The sequence below is a fragment of the Littorina saxatilis genome, linkage group LG10, assembly GCF_037325665.1.
Source record: "Littorina saxatilis isolate snail1 linkage group LG10, US_GU_Lsax_2.0, whole genome shotgun sequence".
Classification (NCBI taxonomy): Eukaryota; Metazoa; Mollusca; class Gastropoda; order Littorinimorpha; family Littorinidae; genus Littorina; species Littorina saxatilis.
The window spans coordinates 47822730-47834814 of record NC_090254.1 but is presented as its reverse complement, the minus strand read 5'-3'; the positions used below and the strand labels follow the sequence as shown (position 1 = coordinate 47834814).

The 12085-nt window shown below is 42.6% G+C and overlaps 1 protein-coding gene across 1 annotated transcript; it reads left to right on the top strand.

Moving 5' to 3' along the window:
- Positions 1–608: 608 nt before the first annotated feature.
- Positions 609–5852, top strand: LOC138978977 (uncharacterized). Its single transcript, XM_070351798.1, has 3 exons — positions 609–1992; positions 2674–2876; positions 5593–5852. Exons 1-3 carry the CDS (start codon positions 1174–1176, stop codon positions 5783–5785), a joined length of 1215 nt encoding a protein of 404 aa, XP_070207899.1. The 5' UTR covers positions 609–1173; the 3' UTR covers positions 5786–5852.
- Positions 5853–12085: the final 6233 nt, after the last annotated feature.

Here is a 12085-nt window from a genome sequence, read left to right as displayed (position 1 = left end):
GAAAGAGGTTTTGGTTGTTATCGTGTGTAGACCTGTCTCGGTAACGTAGCGTTCTTTTGTCACCCGTGTTTTAGCAACGTGTGATCGTAACTACACCCTTCTCTCCGCCCACCCACCTCTATTCCACCTATATTCTTCCACCCCTATCGCTGTACTGTAAGTACAGGAGTGGACATTATTATATCTCTCATCGGATTGTGGTGCGGTATTCCACCAAGCTGTTAGAAGAAACAGAGGACACTACGTGGCTTGCTGTGTGAATTCACCAGGTTTATTTGAGCTGTTTTTTTAAATATCGAAATACGAGCCAATGCGACGTGGTATCACACAGCAAGCCACGAAGTAATCTGTTGAGAGAAATTGAGAGAAATTCAAGTGTTAACCCCTCACGGGCCATCAGGGGCATGTTCCCGGGTTTTAACCGGACTTTAGATGAGATACACAAAAGCATCAAGTGTATGCGTGTTAAGGTGGTATATATCTGCACTTATGGCAGAATTACCGAGGTCTTTTACGTGCCACAGTGGGTACACGGGGGCGGACAATGGATACTGTCTCTGAGTCTGCACATAAAGTTGACCCGTGTCCGTCCCGGTGTAAACGGAAAAGTTGTCCGCTGGGAAAAAGAGTCATACTGCTGCTGTCTCCCTTCCGCTACGCCGTCTTGAGACATCTACAGTCTCGTGTGCAAGAAAACTCTCTGTCACACGACTAACTCGTAATAGCGGGTATTATCACATGGCCGTTCTCTGTCACGTATGCAGGATAAATCTGGCATCACTGTTGCCTAGTTTGTTGTCTGAGACTTACCAAGGGACGGACAGTTGAATCAGTACCCTGACTTTCACAGAACACATTGGCAGGATAAACAGAACGCGTGAATATCTCCAGAGAATCGTGCATGTCAAGACAGCAGACCGGAAGGTATATCCTCAATTGACACCGCTAGTTCTTACGAAGACAGATAAACTCATAAGCCTGACGCAGACTTTAACTTGAATAAAGCTAACTTTAAACCGAGCGCCTGGAACGCAAAACATAAAACAACACATACAACAACAGCAACAACAACAACAACAACAACAACAACAACAACAACAACAACAAACTGACACTGTTTTGGGCAGAAAGCTGTACGTGTTTCCCAGTGAGTAGAGGCTTAAATCCAGCATCATGGGAGGACACCAAAGCCGTCATCCGACTAAGGCAGGCCCCGGATATAGCAGCAGCGACTGTCGGCAGATCGTGACGTCACTCTACCCTGACGCTCTCACCCGTACCTACTGTGTGCCACCAATCCAGTTCAACAGGGTGCCCTACGTCAGGGATATCGTACCCGGTACCGGTCACCCTGCGCTTGTGCTACACCCGCCATCTGGTGCCACCACTGTCCACTTTGTTCTGACACCCAGCCAGCCGCCACTCGCGGCGTGCCCGCCATCACAGTACAGCCTGTGGACCCAGGAGTCACAGCCACACGCCGTACCTGGTCGTGTGCAGGAGAGCGACCTCCGGGATGACTTTGCCCAGAACCATGTGATGGTCAACCTGCAAGAACTCGGCAACAGTCGTCACGAGCCCATGTTCATCTTGTCTCAGCTAAGTTTCGGCAACTACCTCAACCAGCATGCCTACGCCGCTGCCGCTGCACAGCTCCCACGACCATCAGACCTTGACAAGCAGCAAACAAAGTATTCTGATGGCGAGGCCGACTTTGTGTTGATCCACCGCCAGCACGGCATTCTGATCGGAGAGCTCAAGACTGTGGGCAGGTGGCAGAAGGATGTTAATAACCCTCAGCCTCCGGCCGATGCTGACGTGGCCAAGAGGGTGAAGAAGGCGGTCAAGCAGCTGGACAGGTCGGAGACAGTGGTGAGGCACCTTGTGAGTGACGTGGCACCTGGCCTGACTGTGAGGAAAACTCTCTTCCTGCCTTACCTAAGCTCTGCGCAACTCCAGCGGGTCTTGGATAACAATCCAAAGTTGAAAAAGGTATTCTATGAGAGAGAGAGAGAAAGAGAGAGAGAGAGAGAGAGAGAGAGAGAGAGAGAGAGAGAGAGAGACAGACAGACAGACAGACAGACAGACAGAGGGGCAGTGTGAGTAAAAGACAGATACAGACAGACTTAACCTCCACCGAATCACGCGTTGGACTACACAGTCCGGATGATGTGGGTCGTGTACGACCCATACTGTCCAAAGAAGGATTCAACATAAAAAGTATGGGTCGTACACGACCCACGCCATCCGAATAAGGATAAACAACGTAAAATACCTTTCGTAATTCCATATGGGTCGTCCACGACCCACATCATATCATCCGGACTGTGTAGTTCAAATTACGTCATCGTTTATGTGTTTGTTTACAAAGATATTCTTTTAAAAGTTGGGCAATAGGAAGTTGGTATGGTGATTGGAGATTACATGAAGTCTCAATTAAAAACTCCAAAGAGTTTCAGAGATAAAGACGATTTTGTGAGGCTCTGGGTCGTCCACGACCCACGAAGCACGGTGAAGGTTAAATTAATAATTATGCGACAGTGTGTGTGTGTGTGTGTTCTACATGTATCATAATGACTGCGAGATCATATACGTTGATCTCATTTCATTTCTCCAATACACGTCTAGCAATCAGAGGGTGCTCTAATCTCATTGACAATTTCCCTGCTGCAGGCGGCGTGTCGGAGCCTGGGTGCAGCCAATACTGTGGAGGCCGTGCAGCTGTGCTGTTGCTCTGACCAACTGTCCCAGCCTGCATCGTACTGGCACGTGACACCATCCGTGTTATCACAGCTGAGCACCTGGTGGCAACACAGGATGGCCTGTACTGTGGACACTCTGCTCACTGATGACAAGTATCTGGACATCGTGGCCAGGTGGGAAAATCAGATCATTGTGTTTATTTTGCATCAATGTTTGGACAGAATTTTTTCAATTGTTTTCGTTTTTATCTGTACTCAACAACTCTTTCTTGCAGCTGACCATGTCTGGGAGGAGTGAACAGTTCTTCGAAGCAAAATATATCAAAAATACATGTTACCTTTCCGCATAAACTATACATCTTATAATTATTTATTCCCCCCTCTGCTTCTTTACCTCTGTAAACTTGTAGGGGTAGTTATTTTTCGATAATGACCCAGCAACCAAACAAATAACGACCCAGCAACAGCCTGAATCCTCGATAGTGCAATGGGTTCTGTTTCGGTACTACTTTTTGCGACTGAAAAGTTCCGAACGCTCTAACGTACGAAGTATACATCTCTGGAGCAAACAATACAAACATACCGCATTTAAATTAACAACTACAGGCCTGAACACATGAATCTTCATGTAAAATCCATGAGTTCGGTTGTTTTCTGAATCTAGATTTGCCGTGCTCAAACGTTCATCACAAGCAATTTCCCGCAAGGCAAGTAACTCATACTTTGTCTAGCGACAAGAGTAGTTCCCCTTCTTTTCACTCAGTTTCTTCGACAACAGACTGCAATCCGACGGTCAGTTTTCAACAATATGCCATTTCATAAACAGATCACACGCAACCAAATGCACACATCTCAATTTAAACAACATAAAGCGGTTTCATACACTATTTTCCCCAGAAAACTGAACTTCATACAGTTTTTAACGTTGGAACACGGGTGCAAAAGTTCGTCTGCTAGTCCCATTTGACGAAAGAACTTTATCATAAGCGATACCAAAACATATACAGAACACACAATATCTGCCTTTGCCGCCACAGCAGAATAACAGCATATCTGTGTACTTGATTTTAGTCCAAAATAGGAAAACTGACAAGAAGTGTTAACAGAATGGAATGATTTGCACAGAACTATACAACCGCGCATTAATCGATCGCCTGCGCAGGTTGACTGGTTGAGTGAATAGGATTCGATCAAACTTTCGCAAAAAACCTCCTCTTTTCTTTGAATAACTGAAGAAAGGAGGAATAAAGAGGTTACACACCTCGTCTCAGTGATTATAAAAAATAATGGTCTCAGTTCGCGGTCATGAAAAAGCTCGCTAAAGCTCGCATTTTTCATGATCCGCTAACTTCGACCATTATTTTTTAATAATCACTGAGACTCGGCGTGTAACCTCTACTTATTCCCCCCTCTGCTTCTTTACCTCTGTAAACTTGTAGGGGTAGTTATTTTTCGATAATGACCCAGCAACCAAACAAATAACGACCCAGCAACAGCCTGAATCCTCGATAGTGCAATGGGTTGAGAAGTTGTTCTGTTTCGGTACTACTTTTTGCGACTGAAAAGTTCCGAACGCTCTAACGTACGAAGTATACATCTCTGGAGCAAACAATACAAACATACCGCATTTAAATTAACAACTACAGGCCTGAACACATGAATCTTCATATAAAATCCATGAGTTCGGTTGTTTTCTGAATCTAGATTTGCCGTGCTCAAACGTTCATCACAAGCAATTTCCCGCAAGGCAAGTAACTCATACTTTGTCTAGCGACAAGAGTAGTTCCCCTTCTTTTCACTCAGTTTCTTCGACAACAGACTGCAATCCGACGGTCAGTTTTCAACAATATTTCATTTAATAAACAGATCACACGCAACCAAATGCACACATCTCATCAATTTAAACAACATAAAGCGGTTTCATACACTATTTTCCCCAGAAAACTGAACTTCATACAGTTTTTAACGTTGGAACACGGGTGCAAAAGTTCGTCTGCTAGTCCCATTTGACGAAAGAACATTATCCTAAAGCGATACCAAAACATATACAGAACACACAATATCTGCCTTTGCCGCCACAGCAGAATAACAGCATATCTGTGTACTTGATTTTAGTCCAAAATAGGAAAACTGACAAGAAGTGTTAACAGAATGGAATGATTTGCACGGAACTATACAACCGCGCATTAATCGATCGCCTGCGCAGGTTGACTGGTTGAGTGAATAGGATTCGATCAAACTTTTGCAAAAAAACTCCTCTTTTCTTTGAATAACTGAAGAAAGGAGGAATAAAGAGGTTACACACCTCGTCTCAGTGATTATAAAAAATAATGGTCTCAGTTCGCGGTCATGAAAAAGCTCGCTAAAGCTCGCATTTTTCATGATCCGCTAACTTCGACCATTATTTTTAATAATCACTGAGACTCGGCGTGTAACCTCTACATAACCATCCGTACAGGGTTTTGCTTGATATCAAGAGCATTCAGTCGAGAGTGAGATAACATTATAAAGAGGGATAGAGTGCTAGGGTGGGATAGAAAGCGAGCCCGCGGGCGTGAGAGAGAGAGAGAGAGAGAGAGAGAGAGAGAGAGAGAGAGAGAGAGAGAGAGAGAGAGAGAGAGAGAGAGAGAGAGAGAGAGAGAGAGAGAGAGAGAGAGAGAGAGAGAAATTTCACTTTCATCATCACACAAACAAACAAACGAACGAACGAACACTCTTCTCAACAACATACACCTTTGCTGTGAGTCCGGTTTTAAAAACACAATTTTCTCGGGAAACTTAAAAATAATTCTCCGCTTTGTTACATTTCATTTTTATATTGTGACTTGTATCACAACCACATAACCTAAAGTACAGCAGACACAACAATAAAATCACGTCTATCTTTTAGGTTTGTGGGACCGGCCACCACGGTGTCTGTCCCCTGCTACAACGGTGTGCGTGTGGAGGTGCGGACTGCAGGACAGGCGGTGGCGGAACTGGGGCGGAGGCTGGCACTTCTGGTTCTGACCCTGCATCAACTAGACCTGTTGAACAGAGACCCGCGACTGGTTTGCTTGACGGGACCCCCTGGCACTGGTTAGTAACATCATCATCATCATCATCATCATCATCATCATCATCATCATCATCATCATCATCGTCGTCGTCGTCGTCGTCGTCGTCGTCGTCACTAGTATGTTCAGTTGTCATTATCAACGTATTTGTCATCCTCATCATCATCATCATTCTCATCATCATCATCATCATCATCATCATCATCATCATCATCATCATCATCATCATCATCATCATCATCATCATCATCATCATCATCACATTTGTGTTATTGTCGCCATTGTATTTTTTGCCATTTTTTTTAACTGGGGAAAAAACAACTTAATCTAATTAATATAGGGAGGCGGATTGTCAAAATCAAAACGGCGACCACAGGCGGGAAGAACATTACTTTTCTCTGAACATTTAAAAGGCTAAATAAATAATTTGAAATGGAAAAATCACTTGCATGGCTTTCTTCAGTTGTTATTCTTTTCAATAGATGCTTGTATGTGTAGGTCTTGTTATTGTGTCATGTGTGAAACAAGTCCCGAACTTGCCATAAAACGCGATCTCTCCCTTAGGAATTAGAAGCAGGACAAATCTGAGGTGAAATACATTAATGACATAATATTAATCCTTTGTTATGTGGTACTCGGAAGAGTGATTCCAACATTATGTTAGTATCTTGGAAAGGGTCGATTCTATACACAGTGTTTTATTTGTGATATAGATGTTTTTTTGAATTGTTCTTTCCTCTCATTTATATCAAAAGGAAAATATACCAGTATTACATCTTTTGTAATCAGTATATGCATTAGTTTGACTGCCCAAATCGATTGAAATGAAGCAATTGTTCAACGTCTGTGGCGCCGAAGGCTGAAGGGAGTAAGTTCTGAAAGCTCGCAAGGACAATCTATCAGACGCAGTTAAAATGAGATTTTGGTTTACCATAAGATCAACAACCCTTTGTTATGATTTATTATTCCATATGGCGAATTTGAACAGTGTTTTCATTTTGACATTGATGTTTTAAAAAAACACTGTTTCCTCTCTGTAATCTCAAAAAGCTAACCTACCCGCAGAACATTTTTTCTCATCTTTGACCGGGCAAATAGTTCGAAGTGAAGCGATCATCCAACGTTAACCCTGTTGAAACTGAATGGAATCTAAATACAGGGTGAACAGTTATTTGACGTAGCGGCTCGAAACAAAGTTATTGAGATCATTCATCAACCTTTTGTTATCCGAAAGAGCGACTGACGAAAGATATTGATACGTCGTGGATAGGGTTGATTCTGAACACAGTGTTTCCTTTTGAATGCAGGCGTTTTGGGATATCGCTTTTTGACTCACCTGAGTAATGGGTGAGTCTTTGTTTTCATCAGAATGGACAGCCGGTCGGCCGTCCGTCCGTCCGTGGAAAACAAACTTAACGTTGAGGTTATCTCGGTTGTTTTTGAAGCTATAGAGCTTGACCTAAGTTTATTTGACCCTCGTCAAGTTTTGGGGTCCCAGGAGGTCATGTTCAATGCATAATAACTGAAAATTGACGTTATCTCAGGTGTTTTTGAAGCCAGAGCTTTGAAACTTTGAACACCTCAAGGGTTTGATAATCTGCCAACATGACCCTAGTTTGTTTGACCCCCCGTTTTGGGGTAACAGCGAGGTCATGTTGGTAAACATTTACGTTGAGATTTTCTCAGTTACTTTGGGAGCAAAAGCCTCCACACTTCACAGTTGTGGTAGTTATGTGCTCGGTGCTTCCTCCGTCTTTCTTTGTTTTTCAGCCTTGTTTCTTCGGACGGTTTTGTGTTTGATGGTACTCTTATTTCTTGTTTGACAATGGTTTCTTTCAGCCTCTCTCTGTACACGGGGGATAACCTGTCAAAGGCCGAACAGAAGCCGAAGGCCGCTCATGACACGTGTGAAGGCAAGTTTTGTCTGTTTTCTAGGTATTGTTTGATTTATGTCGGGATTTAAGGTAAGCTACTGATTCAGCGATGACTAAATTTGTTTCTCGATGCATAAAAAGTCAGGGAGCGATTGATATTTGCCCGTAAATAGCCTTCAAAGCTGAAAATGTCCGCGATCGAGCACCGGAAATGGCTGTTCGATGGGTTTTGCAAGTAGAAATGTGCTTTATTTCACCAAATCAGCTCGTATTTGGTGTGGGTACGGGATTCTAGAGGACGAAGGAGTCATAAGAGGTGCAAAGAAGTGCTATTTGGGAGTAGAATAAATCTTCCGAGACAGTAGACAAAAGAAGGTCATATTTGAGAGATGCGCGTAGGCCGATTGTCTTTCCGACAATCATTCGTTTTGACCAGAAACCTAGTCTCTAGTTTTTATGAATGAGTTTTTTAATTAAAACAATCACGAGAACTCTCTCGCTTAGCCTAATGGCTGTTCGATGGGTTTCGCAAGTAGAAATGTGCTTTATTTCACCAAATCAGCTCGTATTTGACATCGGTTTGGTATATATATATATATATATATATATATATATATATATTTTCTAATCCTACCGCGAACTGGATAGCAGACGCGGCACGACTGTTGCACCACACTTTGAAGGGGATATGTGCACGTTAAAGATCCCACGATTGACAAAAGGGTCTTTCCTGGCAAAAATTGCTTAGGCACAGTTAATAATTGTCTACCTATACCCGTGTGACTTGGAATAATAGGCCGTGAATTGATTGATTGAAGTAATCCCACACTTTGAAGTAAATTACTTCAAAGTGTGGGGATGTGCCCCACACTTTGAAGTAAACCCATTTTTTACTTCAAAGTGTGGGGGGATCTTCCCACACTTTGAAGTAAACTCAGTTTTTACTTCAAAGTGTGGGGGGATCTTCCCACACTTTGAAGTAACTTACTTCAAAGCGTGGGACTTTTGCATCGCCTGTTTGAGCCTGATGATTTTGTCAAAAAAATGGCAAAGTCTTTTGGATGAGTGAACAGAAAAAGTGAGCGAGCCAAGAAACAGTGATGTTTGTTATCAGGCTTTAAGCAATGTCCCATTGTTGAGTGTGACGAAAACTCGTGGTGACGATTTTAAAACATGTTGGGTCACGCATGGTCCAACCTTACATGGTCCAACCTTACATGGTCCAATCTTACATGGTCCAACCTTACATGGTCCAATCTTACATGGTCCAATCTTACATGGCCCAATCTTACATGGTCCAACCTTACATGGTCCAACCTTACATGGTCCAACCTTACATGGTCCAATCTTACATGGTCCAACCTTACATGGTCCAATCTTACATGGTCCAATCTTACATGGTCCAACCTTACATGGTCTAACCTTACCATGTCCAACCTTACATGGTCCAATCTTACATGGTCCAACCTTACATGGTCCAATCTTACATGGTCCAACCTTACATGGTCCAATCTTACATGGTCCAATATTACATGGTCCAACCTTACATGGTGCAACCTTACATGGTCCAACCTTACATGGTCCAATCTTACATGGTCCAACCATATATATATTATTGGACCATGTAAGATTGGACCATGTAAGGTTGGACCATGTAAGGTTGGACCATGTAAGGTTGGACCATGTAAGATTGGACCATGCGTGACCCAACATGTTTTAAAATCGTCACCACGAGTTTTCGTCACACTCAACAATGGGACATTGCTTAAAGCCTGATAACAAACATCACTATGTTTCTTGGCTCGCTCACTTTTTCTGTTCACTCATCCAAAAGACAAAATCATCAGGCTCAAACAGGCGATGCAAAAGTCCCACGCTTTGAAGTAAGTTACTTCAAAGTGTGGGAAGATCCCCCCACACTTTGAAGTAAAAACTGAGTTTACTTCAAAGTGTGGGAAGATCCCCCCACACTTTGAAGTAAAAAATGGGTTTACTTCAAAGTGTGGGATTACTTCAAAGTGTGGTGCAACAGTCGTGCCGCGTCTGCTATCCAGTTCGCGGTAGGATTAGAAAATATATATATATACCAAACCGATGTCAAATACGAGCTGATTTGGTGAAATAAAGCACATTTCTACTTGCGAAACCCATCGAACAGCCATTAGGCTAAGCGAGAGAGTTCTCGTGATTGTTTTAATTAAAAAACTCATTCATAAAAACTAGAGACTAGGTTTCTGGTCAAAACGAATGATTAATCTGCTTTATTCCCCCCTCTGCTTCTTTACCTCTGTAAACTTGTAGAGCTAGTTATTTTTCGATAATGACCCAGCAACCAAACAAATAACGAGCCAGCAACAGCCTGAATCCTCGATAGTGCAATGGGTTGAGAAGCTGTTCTGTTTCGGTACTACTTTTGCGACTGAAAAGTTCCGAACGCTCTATACGTACGAAGTATACATCTCTGGAGCAAACAATACAAACATACCGCATTTAAATTAACAACTACAGGCCTGAACACATGAATCTCCATATAAAATCCACGAGTTAGGTTGTTTTCTGAATCTAGATCTGCCGTGCACAAACGTTCATCACAAGCAAATTCCCAAGGCAAGTAACTCATACTTTGTCTAGCGACAAGAGTAGTTCCCCTTCTTCTCACTCAGTTTCTTCGACAACACTGACTGCAATCCGACGGTCAGTTTTCAACAATATTTCATTTTATAAACAGATCACACGCAACCAAATGCACACATCTCATCAATTTAAACAACATAAAGCGGTTTCATACACTATTTTCCCCAGAAAACTGAACTTCATACAGTAATTAACGTTGGAACACGGGTGCAAAAGTTCGTCTGATACTGCTAGTCCCATTTGACGAAAGAACATTATCCTTTAGCGATACTAAAACATAAACAGAACACACAATATCTGCCTTTACCGCCACAGCAGAATAACAGCATATCTGTGTACTTGATTTTAGTCCAAAACAGGGAAACTGACAAGAAGTGTTAACAGAATGGAATGATTTGCACGGAACTATACAACCGCGCATTAATCGATCGCCTGCGCAGGTTGACTGGTTGAGTGATTCGGATTCGATCAAACTTTTGCACAAAAACTCCTGTTTTCTTTGAATAACTGAAGAAAGGAGGAATAAAGAGGTTACACACCTCGTCTCACTGATTATTAAAAATAATGGTCTCAGTTCGCGGTCATGAAAAAGCTAGCCGAATCTCGCATATTTCATGATCCTCAAACTTCGACCATTGTTTTTAATACTCACTGAGGCATGTAACTTCTACATATCATTCGCTTGTCGGAAAGACAATCGGCCTACGCGCATCTCTCAAATATGACCTTCTCTTGTCTACTGTCTCGGAAGATTTATTCTACTCCCAAATAGCACTTCTTTGCACCTCTTATGACTCCTTCGTCCTCTAGAATCCCGTACCCACACCAAATACGAGCTGAGTTGGTGAAATAAAGCACATTTCTACTTGCAAAACCCATCGAACAGCCATTTCCGGTGCTCGATCGCGGACATTTTCAGCTTTGAAGGCTATTTACGGGCAAATATCAATCGCTCCCTGACTTTTTATGCATCGAGAAACAAATTTAGTCATCGCTGAATCAGTAGCTTACCTTAAATCCCGACATAAATCAAACAATACCTAGAAAACAGACAAAACTTGCCTTCACACGTGTCATGAGCGGCCTTCGGCTTCTGTTCGGCCTTTGACCGGTTATCCCCCGTGCTGTACGTCTGTTGTTGACAATTGTTTCTTTCAGCGTCTCTCTGTACGTCTGTTGTTGACAATGGTTTCGTTCAGCCTCTCCCTGTACATTTGTTGTCGAATTCGCTGAAATGCACGGTTATGCCGAATTGCTTCTTCAGGTCTTCCAGAATTGTACTTTTTAATTATTTTCCTTTCCGTCTCTCTGTGACGTAGGTAAATCTCAGTGCTCTCTGTGACGTAGGTAAATCTCAGTGCTCTCTGTGACGTAGGTAAATCTCAGTGCTCTCTGTGACGTAGGTAAATCTCAGTGCTCTCTGTGACGTAGGTAAATCTCAGTGCTCTCTTTTAGTCTGTCCCTGTATGTTTGTTAGTACTGTTTCTGACGTTCCGTCTTCTTCTTCAATAAAAGAGCTGCCTCCGACTCAGATGGGTCAAAGATAGGTCTGGAATACCTGCAACGGTTGCTCCGACGAGGCTCCATCATTTCTCTTGAAAAAAACGACAGACAGACATCAGACCAACCAACTTGTTAGAAATATCCCCCTGTCTATCTCAGAGATGACATTTTGGCCGGGACTATATAAAGAATAGTAAGATGATAATAAAAAAAACAATCAAAATAAAAAGAACTTGTTCCGTTTGCTTCCAATTCTAACCAAGACGATGTGAAGAATTAAATCGTAAGACACAATTTCCAGATCCTCCCCTGCCTA